Source organism: Periplaneta americana, chromosome 6 (assembly GCF_040183065.1).
Source record: "Periplaneta americana isolate PAMFEO1 chromosome 6, P.americana_PAMFEO1_priV1, whole genome shotgun sequence".
In the NCBI taxonomy this organism is placed as follows: domain Eukaryota; kingdom Metazoa; phylum Arthropoda; class Insecta; order Blattodea; family Blattidae; genus Periplaneta; species Periplaneta americana.
The window spans coordinates 104,049,730-104,068,741 of NC_091122.1; the positions used below are offsets into that span (position 1 = coordinate 104,049,730).

At 35.1% G+C, this 19,012-nt stretch overlaps 1 protein-coding gene across 5 annotated transcripts in view; it reads left to right on the forward strand.

Moving 5' to 3' along the window:
• Positions 1 to 826: 826 nt before the first annotated feature.
• Positions 827 to 19,012, forward strand: part of LOC138701596 (choline/ethanolamine kinase-like) — a 33,901-nt gene continuing 15,715 nt past the window's right edge. For 2 of the 5 annotated variants that reach the window (XR_011332627.1, XM_069828643.1), the window contains exons 1-6: positions 855 to 984; positions 11,956 to 12,027; positions 13,217 to 13,329; positions 14,117 to 14,348; positions 16,977 to 17,110; positions 17,640 to 17,756. Coding sequence is in view for 4 of the 5 variants with exons in the window: in XM_069828643.1 (XP_069684744.1) it covers positions 967 to 984; positions 11,956 to 12,027; positions 13,217 to 13,329; positions 14,117 to 14,348; positions 16,977 to 17,110; positions 17,640 to 17,756 (686 nt within the window). In the remaining variant the exon portion in view is untranslated. Of the gene's footprint in view, positions 985 to 2,316; positions 2,468 to 11,955; positions 12,028 to 13,216; positions 13,330 to 14,116; positions 14,349 to 16,976; positions 17,111 to 17,639; positions 17,757 to 19,012 lie in introns of those variants that run through there. The other 3 variants (XM_069828639.1, XM_069828642.1, XM_069828640.1) reach the window with 3 other exon arrangements.

The following is a 19,012-nucleotide window of genomic DNA, read 5'->3' on the forward strand; positions in this document are numbered from 1 at the left end:
TCGAGAACCGGGTATAGACTGCCTTAATTTTCAATTTAAATGAAAAAGTTCTATTTATACGTTCCAGCTACATAATTGGTCACTGACATCTGCAATACAGATGTTATTTCGTTCAGTTTTGAAAAAAAGAGGATTCGCCGCCCATTGTTGTAATTGACTTGCAGGCAATTTTTATGATCGGTCATATACAGCGGTATTCTCTTTCCCAAATGTTGAAAGATTTCTAAGTCTGAGAAAATCCGATCATTTACAAATATGTGGATTGGTCACTGATATTTGCTACACTGATGCTATTTTGTTAGATTTTAGGAGCGCGCTTCCGTACAGGGGCAGTGGTATTTCCTCTAAGGTTAGAGCCCATTTAGGTGTGTGTGTGTGTATTAATCGAAAATTAGGGGTTAGAAAATATTCAGAATAGGACGCATGTTTATATGACATTTTTTCGATTCACACACACACACGCGCGCGCACGCACGCACGCACACTGGGGTCTAACCTTAGAGGAAATGCCACTGCCCCTGTACGGAAGCGCACTCGATTTTAGAATTTAAAGAGTTTAGAGATGATTGAAAATTATATATCCAATGTGTAATATTTATTCGTGAAAAAATACTTGGAAAATTAAAACGATGAATTCTAAGAGAACATCTTGAGGCCCGGTATAATAATATTGATGCCAGGGCCAGGTACCAGGCTGAGGCCCGGCTGTTGAGAAACACTGTAACATAACATGTTTTTATATCTACCCGATAATGGGGCTTCTCGTCTGGAATTCCTGGGCGATTCCGACCAATAGGAACACCGCTTCGCTCCCACCTCACCAATCTCCGTGACTTTCGTCCTGCATGCGATGACGATAGTCTCATTGTGAAAGTTGGTACGGAAGGCGCTAGACGTTGGAGTAAACTTCTCTTCACTTGAATATTTTTTGTGCATTTTATCAAGTTTATATACATTGTAACGGCCATGGGTATCAAGGATAAGGTAAATGAGTGTCAATTTCGATTATTTTTAGTTAAGAAAGAGAGCTCATACAGTTACTCTTACCGTAATTCAAAACTGTAATTTGAAAGACGCGTCTTCCAGTTTTCGTTGGATATTTTTCGCATTTGTAGAGTATGTCTGAGACAATTTCATAGTGATATATAAATATTATATGCAGTTCATTGTGCATAAGAATTATGTTTTGGAGTTAGTAAGTTTGTGCAAAAGAAAAGTTGAGTAAACTGCATTTCCTGGCTACGTGGCAGTGAATATGACGTTACGAATTGACGCCTTCCCGGCTGTGTATGTGGATAAATCTCTGAAAGGTCGGAAGTACGAAAATATAACAGTAGGTACAGTCGTATATAAAATGTCGTGACCCATTAATAAAATTATTTATCGTCTGGATCTCTCACAGTTTATAGGTATTCCAATTTAAGTGAAGGATTTTTTTTCCTCATTCTACATATAAGTAGGACTTGCACTACATGCAAATCTTCTGTAAATTAAAATTTTCCTGCTTGATAAATGAGCTAGCACGAAAACTCAATTGTTCTTAATTGTAAATTCTATGAGATTTAGATTTAAGATCAAATCTTTCTTAAAACAACTTCAAAAGTCAGTACCGTGGAGTAATCTTTAAAATGTTTCTAGAAATGATAAGTAACTTAGGCCTAGTTTTTCTAAAAAACGTTTTGTAGTCGTTAATTTGATGTAGGACATGACTGTTACGAATAAAAACAGGGATAATACATCTCATAATTAATTTTAGCTAGCTTCAATCAAACTATTTCATAATTGTTACATATTTCTAGTGCTCTTTTGAACCAGGATTCAGACAATTTACTTCGGTATTTTGTGTTGTGGAACCGCCTATAAAGTATTTGGAAATATAACCAGTAATCAGAATTGACATGCAAGACATGGATAGATTACAATTTGAGATATCATTTAAATGAGATCGAAGGTCGTATTTTTTCGCAATAAATCAATTTTGTTCTTGATGTCATGTTATCGTTTTAAGCAATGTACGACCATGAACTCTCACTGTAGAGTAGACCAATGGAATTGTGACATTTTGTAATCCCTATTTCATGCACAAGACTGAACTCAGTAGCCCAGTTAGTCAGCATTTTCCTACACTCTATCGAAGAGCTTATCTATATACAGAGATCGAAGCTATTAAATTGTGAGCAGTACCGTTGTGTGCGATTTGTATTAATAGAACGGATAACAGACTGCTGCTTAGTAGTATGGGTTTTCCGGTTTGCCCGTTCTCGTGAGTACGCAAGGATGGGGTGGCGTGTTCCGGAGAGAGTTACGCGAGGTGTAACCTGCATCGTGTAAAATGGAATTCAGGTCTGGGAAATATTGATCGAGAGAAACTCTGTCGGTTGCAGAAAAAGTGACAACAGTGACAATGAACTCGAGAGTTTGGTTTAGAGTGACCACAAGACGAACGTGGAGGATTACACAGAAATTGGTATGGTATGGTTGGCTGTTGCAAAAATGAAATCACAAACTGAATACGTTAAGATCTTCCTTAGTACAATACTATTTGCTGCTGTCCTTTACAGACAGTTCAGATTTTTTTTGGCACAAACGTGTTTTTCTGCCATTAGCTTGGTTGGTAATGAATAGATACCGGTATATTAGGAATATATTTGTTTTTGACGAGGTTCATTGTTACGTAAACCTCTTTTTGATGTGTGGTACAAAATATGTGCATCGATAATAAAAATTTCAATTTAATATTGTAGTCGACGTGTTATTTTTAATCGGTTGTTTAACGATGCTATATCAGCAGCGTGGTTATTCACAGCCGATTCATACAGTAATGGAAAAATATTCATATGCTGTTGGACGATATTACAGAATCAACAATGTTAAGTAATGACGTCAATGAATGCGTCATAATACGTAATAGAAACCGATTTATCATTCATCGGACAATCTGTCTGTAACTAGTGTAAAAAAAAAAAAGGGATCATTTCATGGTTCTGAAAGTAATAAAGTTTAGCGTAATTATATATTTTATTAATATAAATTGAACAAATGACGGTTGCACAGTTCTAAATTACGTGTATGAGACCCACAGATTATATTATTCACACAATTTCAGATTTCTACAAACTGAGAGTAAAAGAGAATATTGAATATAAAGGTGTTAATGAAATTCATATTCACTTATATGAAGTAAAAGTATGTTCTGTGTGCTTTGGAAAAGACTAGTACAATTTTTTAATATGAAGTTTCAGGAAAAGCCCGCAAAAATGTCTAATAAGTAGGCTAGTCCAAATTCAATTTCGAAAAATTCTTGGACATAACAAGATAGAAAACTATGTCCCAAAGTGCATATTTGCCCAAGTTGAGGATAGAGCTGAACATAGAAAAACATGGAAAGCTGGTCTGATCCTATAGAGCAGGGCTGGGCACCGAGAGTGAATCCAAACTCTAAACCGGGATGCTAATATTCATCTGTCACGGTATCAACGCTGTGCGGTGTTTGGTGGGGAAGAAAGGGATTGAAAAAAAGTCATACGGCTCCCAGTGAGAGAGTAGAAATCGCTCTTGGTACCCAGCCCTGCTATAGAGGGATTCCACGTTAAGAAAAAAGCACTGGTCTTATGGACCTTGCCTAGTACACTGTTTCCGCAAGCTACCTGCGTTACAAGAAAGAATGAGGTATAGATTAGATTTATATATCTTCTCACCATTCGTGAGCTGCCACAAGGGACAAAGAGTACTTAACCATAGACATTTTTACAAGTTCATGAAAAACCATTAATTTTGTTTTAACAATGAAATTCTTACAAGTACAGAGCTGCAAATATTTTTTTTTGAGATTAGTGGAAATATACCTATTTTTAGAAAGGTAAGTGTTACAAAAAAAAGTCTCACTCTCTTCCTAACATGTAATCACAGTGTTCTCGAAAGTTTATCGCACAAGATAGGCACGTCGAATCCGCCAAATGATAAAAAAAAAACTATTAATGCCATAATACATGCATTATATTGCATATAGGCAACATTATAATTAAACTTCGGATATTTACGCCATTAACCAACTTTTAGGCACCTGAAGTAGGCTATAAAATAATAAAAAATGGGCACTAAATTACAATTTAGGTACCTAAAAATAAAATTTCAGACAGCAAGAAATACGATTTAGGCCCGTAAATATTTTTTACCCACTCAAATTACAATAATATAGCGATGCATATAATTAGTGAATATTACTATTACACTATACAGTGATAAAGACAGTAAAAATTTAATATGGTTAGAATCATTTTATTGTCTTAAATTATGAATAATCAACTTATTATTGATGAATTCATTGGCCTCATTGCTCTGTATGGCTGCTGATGCATTCATTTTACAATTAAACTAATTATTTTTTGTAACACATTACATACGTTCCATGCTAAACTGAGCCTGGACATTTTAAAGTTTAGTATTTCTTTCTGGAGACTAATAATAATAATAATAATAATAATAAACCCTTATTATTTCCATGTATTGTGGGTCCCTATCACCACGGCATGGCGCATCCTCAGGTTGCGGATAGAGGAGACGGCCTCCAGATATGGAGGGTAGCTGCGAATATATTGAATAAGCAGTCATGGACAGCCGATAAGGGGTGGTCCTCCAGCTTGGGGGTTGGGCAAAGGGCTAACAACCCATCACCGTAAAAAACGGCTTGTTACGTATCCCTATAATAAGCCTCGGAATAGGACTGATTCTCTGGCACGACCACAGCAAAGGAATAAGGATTTGAGATTTGGCACTTGGAACGTAACTAGTCTTTATAGAACAGGAGGGGTAACATTAGTAGCAAAAGAACTAGCTAGATATAGAATAGACTTCGTAGGAGTACAAGAGGTTAGGTTAGATGGGAATGGCATATCACAAATAGGAGATTACTTGTTGTATTATGGGGAAGGAAACAATAATCACCAATTAGGAACAGGATTCTTTGTTCATAAAAGAATAAAATCAGCAGTAAAAAAGGTCGAATTTATCAGGGACAGGTTATCATATTTAGTACTTAAGGGTAGATGGTGCGATATCATAGTTACAAATGCTCACGCCCCTACAGAAGAGAAAGACGACCATATAAAGAATAGCCTCTATGAGGAATTGGAACATACTTTTGATCAGTTCCCTAGATATCACATGAAAATTTTATTGGGGGATTTCAATGCTAAAGTAGGACGGGAGGATATTTTTAGACCAACTGTTGGAAAAGAGAGCCTACACGCAATTAGTAGTGACAATGGAGTTAGATTAGTCAACTTTGCCACATCGAAAAATTTAATTGTCAAAAGTACAACATTCCCCCATAAGGATATACATAAATATACTTGGACTTCTCCAGATGGATTGACACACAACCAAATAGATCACATCTTGATAGATAAACGGAGACATACTAGTATAGTAGATATTCGAACTTTCAGGGGTGCAGACTGTAATTCTGACCATTATTTGGTGATTGGAGAATTAAGAGAAAGATTATCAGTAGCCAAACGAGTAGAGCAACAAGTTAATATTACTAAATTCAATATTTTGAAATTAAAGGACGAGGAAGCTAAGCAAAATTATCAGGTCGAAATTTCGAATAGGTTTGCCACTTTAGAAAGTTCCGACGAAGTTGAGAAAGAATTAGATGTTAATAGCGTGTGGGAAAATATCAGAGATAGTATCAAAATTGCAGCTGAGCAGAGCATAGGTTATTATGAAACTAAGAAAAAGAAACCGTGGTTTTATGAAGATTGTTGCATGGTAGTAGAAAGAAGGAAACAGGCAAAATTGAAATTCTTACAGGATCCAGTTGAGGAGAAGAGAGATAATTATTTCAATGAAAGACGGGAAGCAAGTCGTACACTTAGGAATAAAAAGAGAGATTACTTGAAGGAAAAACTGAATGAGGTAGAAACAAATAGTAAGAATAAAAACATTGGAGATTTATATAAGGGTATAAAGGAATTTAAGAACGGATATCAGCCAAGGGTAAACGTGATCAAGGATGAGAATGGTGACTTGCTTGCAGACTCCCCATCAATCCTAAACAGATGGAAAAACTATTTTGCGCAACTACTAAATGTACATAGGCCAAATAGAAATGATCGGGACGAAATTGAAATACAAACTGCTGAGCCATTTATACCCGAACCCACGCTTTCAGAAGTCGAAATTGCGATAGAAAATCTGAAAAAGTACAAGTCTCCAGGTATCGATCAAATTCCAGCAGAATTAATACAAGAGGGTGGGAGTGCATTATATAGCGAAATTTATAAACTTGTACTTGCTATTTGGGAAAAGGAAATTGTACCAGAACAATGGAAGGAGTCCATAATTGTACCTATTTTTAAAAAGGGGGACGAAACCAACTGTGGTAACTTTCGAGGAATATCACTTTTGTTGACGTCGTACAAAATTTTGTCCAATATTCTTTTGAGAAGATTAACTCCGTACGTAGATGAAATTATTGGGGATCATCAGTGCGGTTTTCGGCGTAATAGATCGACTATTGATCAGATTTTTTGTATTCGACAGATAATGGAGAAAATATGGGAGTATAAGGGTACAGTACATCAGTTATTCATAGATTTTAAAAAGGCTTATGACTCGGTTAAGAGGAAAGTATTATATGATATTCTTATTGAATTTGGTATTCCCAAGAAACTAGTTCGATTAATTAAAATGTGTCTCGGTGAAACATACAGCAAAGTCAGTATAGGTCAGTTTCTATCTGATGCTTTTCCAATTCACTGCGGGCTAAAGCAGGGAGATGCATTATCACCTTTACTTTTTAACTTCGCTCTAGAATATGCCATTAGGAAAGTTCAGGATAACAGGCAGGGTTTGGAATTGAACGGGTTACATCAGCTTCTTGTCTATGCGGATGACGTGAATATGTTAGGAGAAAATACACAAACGATTAGGGAAAACACGGAAATTTTACTTGAAGCAAGTAAAGTGATCGGTTTGGAAGTAAATCCCGAAAAGACAAAGTATATGATTATGTCTCGTGACCAGAATATTGTAGGAAATGGAAATATAAAAATTGGAGATTTATCCTTCGAAGAAGTGGAAAAATTCAATTATCTTGGAGCAACAGTAACAAATATAAATGACACTCGGGAGGAAATTAAACGCAGAATAAATATGGGAAATGCATGTTATTATTCGGTTGAGAAGCTCTTATCATCCAGTCTGCTGTCCAAAAATCTGAAAGTTAGAATTTATAAAACAGTTATATTACCAGTTCTTCTGTATGGTTGTGAAACTTGGACTCTCACTCTGAGAGAGGAACATAGGTTCAGGGTGTTTGAGAATAAGGTGCTAAGGAAAATATTTGGGGCTAAGCGGGATGAAGTTACAGGAGAATGGAGAAAGTTACACAACACAGAACTGCACGCATTGTATTCTTCACCTGACACAATTAGGAACATTAAATCCAGACGTTTGAGATGGGCAGGGCATGTAGCACGTATGGGCGAATCCAGAAATGCATATAGAGTGTTAGTTGGGAAACCGGAGGGAAAAAGACCTTTAGGGAGGCCGAGACGTAGATGGGAGGATAATATTAAAATGGATTTGAGGGAGGTGGGGTATGATGATAGAGACTGGATTAATCTTGCACAGGATAGGGACCGCTGGCGGGCTTATGTGAGGGCGGCAATGAACCTTCGGGTTCCTTAAAAGCCATTTGTAAGTAAGTAAGTAAACCCTTATTATTTATATTTTACAATAGAAATAAGTTCAATGAATTAGTTCACTGTATTTGTGTCTATTTTATGAACAAATGTGAAGTGTGCACATGCTGAACTTCAGTGTGAAAATTGATCTATGTTGAGAGTTCTTGAATTGTTCTTTCTTTTCATCAATCATCTGATTTGGTGTCATCTTATATACAGCAGTAGTTTTCTTTCTTATTTTAGGAATTCATTCTAAAAGTATGTGAGGTAGATAACGAGTTTCAATTACATTAATAACAGTTGTGTGTGGCACCCAGTCTCAAAAATTACTCTGAAGTTTATTTTATTTATAAATAATAAACTATAAAAGAAATAAAAGTTTACAGAAGTAAGGTTGAGCCAATGGTCAGTACAATCTGAATATTACTTTTGCTTGATTCAGAATTAAGACATAATAAAGCTCTGGTTAATGTCTGTAACATCCGTCACTCATAAAGATAGTTTTAAAAATATTAATTTTGTTCTTGCTCCAAAACATAAGACATTTCAAATGCTTTTATTATTATTATTATTATTATTATTATTATTATTATTATTATTATTATTATTATTATTATTATTATTCGTATATGAATACCGAAAAGTGGAGAACATCAAAACAAAATTGGAGAAAGAAACTAAATGAAAATGAAATAGTCAAAAAAGTTTACATGTTGAAGGAAAGGGAGAGAGATAGGAAGAGGCGAGAAAATGTAAAGAAATGTTTATCTGCAGACATGAACAAATTGAAGGCCAAAGGATGTAAGCATGCTGAAAGGTAGAAGAGAGCAGTAGGCAAAGGCTGAAAATGGTACTCTTGAGCTTGGTTCTTAAAAGTGTGTGCAGCAGGGGCGGCTCTACAATAAGAACTGCAGAGCTGCAGAACCGCCATTTGAATGGACCTGAAAAAATTAAACATTAAAACGTGCTTTTATGTAATCTAGTTAATTGTTACATTTATTTCTCCAATTCATTCTCCTTCGATTCGAGATTTTACTGTCTGTAGGAGCCTTGAACTGCTCGAGAATTTTAGCTGTAGTGTACTTTTCGGATCTGTGATCGGCAGTTCCTGAAGCTCAACGTAGGGTAGTCGGCAGCAAAAAACTGGTTTTATTCACCGTCCCATAAGACTGCATTAGAGCTGCAACAGAAGCAGATCTCTCCGAATATACAAAAGAACCGTCAACACCCTCATCTCTTTATGACCTGCGTTAGAACACATAGGCTTCTGGACTACTGTATATCATTACAGTTCCAGTGTGTTATAGTACTGTGGGTGGTGTGATGTGATTAGTCAGTGTGTCTAAGGAAATATTTTATATTAAAAATGAATGAAATGGAAACCTAATCGACCAACCCTTTTCGAAATTAAAAGAGAAATTGCATGTTAACTTAAGAAATTAGGACGTCCTACACAAAATTTAAGCATTGAAATTTCTGGAAAAAGTCGAGGAAATCATGTAGCCTACTAGTCATTTTAATACCGAAATTTGTAATTGAAACGATTGGTTTTTTGCTGCGCTCATGAAAATGCTTTCTCCCCCACCCGTGTCTTCTGTTTACATGGACAAACACCGGAGTGAAGGATTTAGTTAATTTGACTTTAAAAACTAGAAAAGCATGTGGGGCACATCTCCACTACGTGACTAGTTGTACCAGGTGGGAGAGGTGTAGCGCACGGATAGTTGGAGTACAATTTCGGATGTACAATCAACTTCGAGAAGGGGCTGTAATTACACGCATTATCCGATTTATATGCAATAAACAGCATGTGCGTTTGCTAAATAAACTATTTTTCACCCAGAACTGCCCATCTTTGTAACCGCGAGCCGCTACTGGTGTGCAGTCACTTCGTTTATAAGGCAGTTAAAAGAGTGAAGAAGGTGCTTCCTATAAGCCCGAGTATTTTTTTTAATAAAGTACAGGCAGTTATTGAAAAAACTTTTGCAAGCAAATCCAAATGTTTCAAGTACAGTGTTCAAGAAAAGGAAGAAATCGTGGAACGAGGTTCTGGCAGCTGAAGAAGATGATGGAATTAAAATTATGTGCTTGTGTGATGCAGAAAACACATTTTCAGAATCTATTAAAATGATGCGTCCTATGTTTCATATGAACAAAAGACTGGTATTCTTCCAGAATCAACTATAAAGATTACAGGAAACAAGACTCTCTTATGTATTTTCTACAAGTATTGATATTATTGAACAATCTTAGAACTAAGTACTATTACAGTTGATTTCTATGTTTGTTTGTTGTAATGTTGTTAAAATATTTTATTACAATTACTACTATTTAATTTAGTGCTCCCTAAGATCATATGGATCATTATTAGTTTTAAATTTTAATTATTTTGATATACAACATATAGGCCAAATATAACTTCACAGTTTTAAGTGTGCTTAAATGCGACAGGCTCAGTAGATTTACTGGCATGTAAAAGAACTCCTGTGGGACAAAATTCTGGCACATCCGGCGACGCTGATATAACCTCTGCAGTTGCGAGCGTCATTAAATAAAACACAACAACACAACTTCACAGTGTCACACCCGTCCTGTGCATAATTATTTTTAAAATGTTATGATCCAGGTATAAATATGCAATTATTACAGGAAACATGTATAACATTAAATAACTTTTAGTACCGGTACAAAAATTCTCTAGATATTTGTTTTATGAAGTTCACAGAGTTTTCTTATTTTCATTAGAGGTGTTCACTACAAGTGCATATTTTTGCCACACCCGTCCTCGAACATTTACGATGCTGCTATCTTAAGAATAGTTAGAATTCTGCGACAATAATTACACAGTAGGTGTAAGGTTTAGTGTATTACACTGTGATCCAGGTATGAGACTTGTAGCATGCACTATAAAAAATCGGGGGTGAGTAAACTAGTTAAAAATGTTATGCAAATGTCACACCTGTCTGCATGGAATGGCTGATTATTCATAATTGGCATTGCAAGACATAATGATCATATAGGCCTAAATTTTCTGTTGTGAGACTTTACCTTTTGTTAGTTTTGCACTTATAAAATGGTTCTATCTTTCCACACGACACTGTTCTTTTGTATTCCTACTGGCTGCTCAAGTGCTCAAAAAACCTGTTACTTTCCGGGAATTTTTTCATTCCTACTACCAAACTATTACAATGCCTTTGAGCCAAAACTTTCTCTTTCACCGTGGCGACTCTGGTTCGATTCCATGGTGGAAAAAGCGAGTGTGTGGGATTTTTTCTCAGGGTTCTCCTGTTTCTTCTCATCATCATTCAACCAATACTCCTCAACATCCTCATTCTAAGAGTCCCAAGCCAGTCCTCAAAAACAAATACAAAATGGCTGATAGTTGTACACATTATTATGGTAAATAAAGGCTATTATTGCTACACGAAAAATTAAAAACGCATACTAACAAAATAGAAAGACTTTTTTTACTCTAAAACCTTAAAATAACTCATAATGGGGGGGAAAATGGGTATTACACACCATAAAGCCCATTACAAATAACATTTTTTGTAAAACGTGAAGCTGTTTCAGCAGTCTTAGTTTGTTCCTGGAGAAAAAATAGGCATTTAACCAAAAATCCGAGGTTTTAATTATAGTATTACATGCTGTATACAAATATGTATTTCTAAACATCGCAGACAATGTAAGTGTTTTAACAGTGTGAAATTTTGGCCTCAACTGTACTGCCCCTACTCGTCTGTTAAAGTCCACAGTGGGGTGGTTTGGCAAGAAAGCAGAAGGCTATTCCAACAATTTAGCTGTTACCCCATTATTTGAAAATTAAATATATGGTAATTTTAGAGGTGTAACAATATTTTCGCACATGAAATCGCTCTAGTTTTCAATCAAATTGTGTTCAGTTAATTAAAGGAACTAATTAATTTCCAATTCTTAAGAAAAGATTTATAAATAGTTGATGGAACAGCACCCATGTTCAATGCTTTTTTCTTAACGTGAAATCCTCTGTAGAGTGCACTTGGCCATGGGCTCGAATCTCGCTTGAGCTGATTATCTGATTGGTTTTTTCCGAGTTGTGATGTAAATGGTAATTTATGGCGAACCCCCGGTCTGACCTTACTAAAATGTAATCTCGCTATTATAATTCCACCAACGCTAGGTAATTTCGCAGTTGACAGCATTGTTAAATAACCCAATGAAAAGCACTGAAAACTTGCTTACTATAATTTGGAACATAGATTGATAAAAATATTTGTTTTGACAGTGTGGCGGTGAATTTACAATTTTGCCACCTCTTGCCCATGTCATCATAGCTGCACTCAGTGAAAAACCGAAGGTAAATTTAGTCTTGAGTGAAACTTGCCTCATTTTAAACTAACTGTTGAACCACTTCATGACATATAATTAATGTTAATGATAATCATGATTATGGAAGTTACACATCCAGTCGTGTCCTTTAACTGGTTTGGAATTTTTATAACTTTGTAAAAGTTATGGGATGTTGAATGTAAATTTAATTCAAGCATGATTGACAATTTGACTTCCCATCCCCCGCACTCCTCTACACCAGCTGTCATGTCTTTAAGTGAGAAGATGTGAGGAAATAATTTTGAAAGTAATGAAATACAGTAGAACCTCTGTTATCTGTGATAATGAAGGGGGTTGACTGAACAGTTAATTGAAAAAATCGGATAATTTGTACCATAAAATATTTGCATAATTCCATACTACAGTCTCATAATATTCCTCAGTAGTGTTGTGTTTAACATGCTAGATAGTGAATCAGAAGTTCACTAATTTAATTCTGGTTGTCAACGACTGGTTTATAAGGGCCAAGGAAGTTCCTTATGATGGTTGTTTGCGGAAGGATAGAAATAGTAGAGGGCTCTTGTTGTAGATCTACATACGTTATACACTTTATCCTTATTTTTCATTAAATCGCGCACAGTTGTACCGCCAATCACGTATTCTGATGCGAAATGAGCTGCGATTTTTCTTTTCCCAAACCTCTCAATTATTTGCATTTTTATTTCGATACTTAGCAGAACACTTTCTATACCCATGGAAGATATTTTGCATAGAAGTTATAAAGTACGGGCATTCGAGCAGTAGAACAAGGACTGAATACTGCACAGGATTGCTATATATTGTGCGGAAGTTCTTGGGACTATTTCTTTGAAAGCAGGTAGTGACTATTTTGACAAGTTAGAAAAATACCTTCAAGTAACGTTCTTATTGCTTGTAGTAGTACTATGTAAAAGTAAAGGCTTTTAATAAAGCACTATAGAAAAAATAGGATTATAAGGTATAGTACTAAGTTTTTTACATGTTTAATTCCGTAGTAAAGAAAGAAAGAAAGAGCAACAGAAAGACAGATAATTTGCAATCGGTTAATAGGGTGATGGATAATTGGGGTTCTACTGTAGTGACTTTCTGATGAAATTAATGGTCAATAATCATAACTTGTGACAGTGAGTGCAACTTGCCCTCCTCTCTACTCATTGTTACTGTCTACTTCCTTGCAGATGTCTAGTGACAATGTGGAGATGCGAGAGATGGCAGCTCGTATCTGTCGTGATTATCTTCATGGCTCATGGAGGAAGATTACATCTAGGGACATTGTTCTTAAACGTATCAGGTATGTAAAGAAAGAAAGAAAAAAATACATCTACGTATTGCATTGCATGACATTATTAACAGTTACCTTTAATTTCATTATCATATTCCTGAGATCTTAAGTTAGAAAGGCCTACTATCAATATTTGCTGTGTAGAGTAATTAGGCTTAGCCTAATGAGTTTTTTTATGTAAATGCCTGTTTCTAGAAACACTGATTTTATGTAAAAAAAAAAAAAAGTGATTTCAGTGTTATGCAGCCACCCACTTCACTTGCATGATTCGGATTATGTGTGTAAAAGTACCATTCGGAAATTAGCTCCTCAATAGCGATTATGTAAGAATTAAGAAAATATATCTGCAGAATTAACCATTTCTTTAGTCTTATTATTATTCTCAACTTTGACATAGACTATGTGTATTTATTATTTGAGATATTTTATTGGTAATTGCTGTAATGTTTTAATTGTTGAAGTTCAGCAGTAAACAGACTACTTCGAGAATACAATAGAAAATTCCAGATGACTACCTGTTGAATTTTAAAGACTTGCTTTTAATGTCAACCCATTACATTATAATGGTCGAATAAGTTAGACATATTTGAAGTAAAATGTCTGTATGTTTAAGTAACAAATGATGAAAGTTTGTACATATTATAAAATCTTAATTTGCTCTGTGCAAGATCTACAGCTTTTATCTTGTGTAATTTTCCAAGCTTGTAGTGTCAGTTTTTTTAGCAGTAATATCCATGTTTAATCTTCTTCTATGACATTGGAAAGGAGGTATGACAGAGCAATTTTATTGTTTTAGCGGTGGCTTGAGTAACTGGTTGTACCATGTTTCTCTTCCTGATACACACCCACCAAAGTCGTCAGAACCATCCCAGGTTTTGCTGCGACTCTATGGGCAGATTCATGGTACAGAGAGAGCATTGGAGGGATTGATCACAGAGTCTGTTATTTTCACACTACTCTCTGAAAGGAAACTGGGCCCTAAGCTGCATGGAGTGTTTCCTGGTGGACGTATCGAGGAATATATTCCAGTAAGTTAATTTTATTACATATATTATTTAATGTACCGAAGCACATATGATGTTTCCATGCAGATATTCTGCGTCATCGTACGATGAAAGAGTAGTGGAACGGAGAAAAATTCTCTGGCACCGGGATTTGAACCCGGGTTTTCAGCGCTACGTGCTGATGCTTCATCCACTAAGCCACACCGGATTCCCATCCTGGTGTCGGATCGAATCATATCAGTTTAAGTTCCACCTCTTGGGTTCCCTCTAGTGGCCTGCCCTCTGCACTACGTCACAGATGTCTATGAACGTAGAACAATGTCCACATATGTGCGGAGGTGCACTCATATGAGTGACTGATTGGCCGGGATCCAACGGAATAAGTGCTGTCTTAAATCACAAAGTGATTTACGCATATCATATATATTATTTAATGTACTGAAGTACATACGATGTTTCCATGCAGATATTCTGCTCTGATGAAAGAGCATATGAAGTGTGTCTACAGTATGTTGCATGATTAAGCAAGGTATGTTAAACATAAAAGGTGATTGAAATATGCCTAATGTTTTGCACACAAGAGTGAAAGTGTTTAGAATTGTAATATTTTACTTTACTTTGGTGTGGAAAGTAGTTTTGGTGGAGATATTCTTCTTTTTAATCTTCTTAGTCAGCATCAAATTCCATGTTTAGCCTAATACGATTTCTTCAGATTGCAGAAGAATAAATCATCCCATCTTTGTCTATAGCATCCTGGTTTTTCTTCTCTTCTAGATTAAAATGTAGCATAATACAGTGAATTCCAGTCATGCATCGACTAAGTCCATATACTCAACAGCTGACTGGCATTCTGTTATTTATCTCCCCACTGAAGACACACAGTATGTTAGACGTATATTCAGTGCTCGTACAACCTGATTAATAAAAACATGAATATAATTTTATTTTATTTTTATGCTATAATGAGTACTAATCTGTGGTATAGGAGTTGTTCGGTGGTCTTCGTCTGTATTCAGGCATTCTTATCTTTATACCTGCAGAAGTTCATTGTGCCCTCTTCTTCCCTCTAAACTAAACACTTGAAGTTAATGATAAGGAAAATTATATTACAATTTCAGTCAACAACTTATCAGATTGGTAATCACATTATAATTCTTGGTTTATGTGATTAGGCTATTGTAACAAAACTTGTTTTTGTACCAGTCTGATAAGTTGTTGACTGAAATTGCAATATAATTTTCCTTATCATATATTATTCAACTTATCTGAACTTTAACTTCAACATGACTTTTAAATTTAAACTTGAAGCTAAGCTCATTAGAATTCAAAGTTGTTTAGACATAATTCGTTAAATTTTCTTACTAAATGAAAATAAATACTTGAGATATCTGTATATATACTGTACATTATGATATATGAATTTACTGCATATTGTACTTACGAATCACTCCAGAGGTGCTACACCAAGATCACTGTAATCATTACTAGTTGAAGAGGGGTTGATGCCAATGTCATTGCCAGAACTGCTACCAGAACTATTATCTTCATTTCCTAGGTTGATAATGAGATTTTCTATCTGCACTACGAGCATACACACTTCCTTGAGTAGTTGGTTAACAAAGAGCTATGACAGCTCCCACGCAAATTTGGCAGCCAGTAATGGTATTGTGATATGCAGAGCCATGCTGGAAACTGACAGTTCTACTATAATATTAAATGAGTTGGAAGATCATGTTTACGAATCAGAAAATGGAAATTAACATTATCTGCTCCAAAATTATATTACTCACTATGAGTATTTTCCAGAATTATGGAACAGAGGCCATCAGGTGTAAATGAACAAAATATTAACGCAATATTGCATTAGACAAGCTCCTGAAATCATACAGAAAAATTCCAGAAAGGAACAATCTTTATCTGATTGAGATTTAGAATGAATAATGAGGACATCATAAGAAAAATGAGCATGAAGGATGTAGCAGCACGAGCAAGTTGGCTTTAATGGAAATGGTGAGGGCACATAGCAAGAATGGACCAAGAATGATGGGCATACTAATCAGCAGTGTGAGACAACCAAATGGGAAGAGAGGAAAAGGGATCTGCATCGAAGATGGTCACATGAATTTGTGAATGCAGTGGAGAAAAAGTGGACAACACTAGACTGAGCATGCATGGTGGAAACACATGGGAATGATCTAATCATACATTCCACACAATGCTATAGAAAAAACTCTGTGTAAAGCGAAAGTGATATCAAGGATCATAATGTTCGTACATAATAGTATTATCTAAATAGGTAAAGTAATATGCAATATTAATAAAATAAAACTCACGACATTATTCGTGGATTGGTACATCATAGATCAACTGAGCCACCCTATCTTGAATAGAAGGCCATTGCCCAATGGGGATCTACTAGCTATCTTATGTTTATTACTGTATGTGTACAGGAGCTCCACGTTTAAATAGAAATTAAATTGATACTATACATTGAACAACATTAATTTTGTCACCACTTTCAGTACAATACTTTCGATATACCACAAGTTCCATGGGCAATTGCTAATATTATTGATTACATTATTTTATTTAACTTCGCTTAGTTACAGCTTATAAGTCTGAATAATTTGCCTGTTGATTGTTTTTTTTCAGGCTCGTCCTTTGAAGACCAAAGAATTAAGTGATTCCAAGCTGAGCATTCTGATTGCAGAGAAGATGGCTAGCATCCATCAGATGAATGTTCCCATCAATAAGGAGCCACGTTGGTTATGGGACACTCTTAATGGGTTAGTTACATGCTGCTGCTCCTGCTGTTGATTTATTTGTTGTGTTGATGGTAGTGTTTTCATTTTAGGAAGAAAGTGTTGGAGAAAGGGTGATGCAATCGTAATTCGAATTGAAAGAATGACTAATTTCGGCTGGAGGAATTTCTTCCGAAATTTGGTAATCATGGGAAAATTAAGGTTATTAGCAGATGAGAAAGTAGTTCACTTAAAAGGAAGAGAAGCCTGAAAAAGAAAATAGTGTCTAGCTTAGCATAAGGCTTATAATGCCATCTGATGAAAGGCAAGCCAATGGGCTTCCAAATTGTAGCTTTTGTTATTTATATAGTCTCATTAGATGTTCTCACGGAATTCCTGATTGCCACCAGATACTCATATATCTATTAACATGGTATCAACCACTGTTTACGGTAAAGATGTTTCAATAAAGTTTTAAAATCTTGTTCTAAGATACTTGCACACAGTCTCTCAAACACCGAAGCATATTTCAATGTTTCAGAAATGCGTAATTTCTTGCTCCATTTCATTCCAGATGGTTAGAAAATGTGCGAGCAAATTTGGATGATCCAGGTATAATTGATTCTCATAACGAAGCCATGGTCCATAAATTGAAGATGTATAACTTCCCTGCAGAACTGGAATGGCTCAGGTAAGGTTTTTGAATTACGCAACATTAAATTTCCGTGAATAAAAATAAAAAGTACTGTAAATAATTATATTAAAGATAAGAAATACTAGGTATTCAAAATTTCTACTTTATTGAAAGTAGAAACAAAATCTCTATTTTATTTGACTCGGCATTGTTTTCTGTGACATCATTACTGCTCAAACAAGTTTCTATAATTTCTGATACTCTCAAAAGTTCACTGTATTTTTAAATTGTTTCTGGTCTTCGACTTAGGCCAAGTTAACGAGATTATATGAATTATAAGGTTACATTTCACTTCGTCAATTTGCACATAGAACATCAGTGAACAAACCAGTAAGCGGTTATCATGCCTACCAGTATGACAATAAAATAATTTAATTCATATTGGGGAGATTTTATCATACATCGTGATTTGGAAAGTCAAATTCAAGATGTTACTTCAAAGTGTTTAGAAACTAAATCATGTTGTGTAACTTGAAATTGCAAGAAATATATGAACCATGCCTACTTTTCCTCTCTTCTAAATATAACATACTGGTACCTATTAATCAGTGGGTCATTAGAGGTATGTTATTTGGAGCAAGAGGTTCCATTCCAAAGTCTACATATAAACAATTAGTGAAATTAAAATTCAAAGTCTTTCAAATATAAAACATTCTATTACAAATTCTTAGGAACTCTACATATTATTATGTATTATTTATATTTTCAAGAAAAATAATTTAGTTAATATGACATTTTGACATCAAGTGAATTCCAAATTATTATTATTTTTTTCAATTAACTAAAGACATAAAAAACCATAACTGTCCTATATTCAGGTTCCTTGTGATCACTCTCACTGGAGGGCTGATGATTTAATTAAATTTTTCTCTTCACATCAGGTAAAGATATGTTCATGAAACTTACGTTGAAGCCTAGATCATATATGTAACAGATAACTCTTCGCTACGTTAAAATCAGCAGCACTTTGAAGAGCACAGTCGCTAATGCAATTCAAATGGGAATTATGACGTGACTCCTTATGTAACAACTAGATGGCAGCGTAGTAAACCTGATAAAAGTTGTTAACCTCAAAGCCTATATGCCTGACATATCTGTTACATATATAATCTAGGGTTGAAGTATAATTTGTTTGAAGGCATTTATCAGTTATGATAGACTTTCTTCAATAACAATGAGAAGAGATCTTGTAGAATTTATTCTTCTATGAAACAAGGATAATTTTTTTTATCTTTAGATAAGTTGGTTTACCA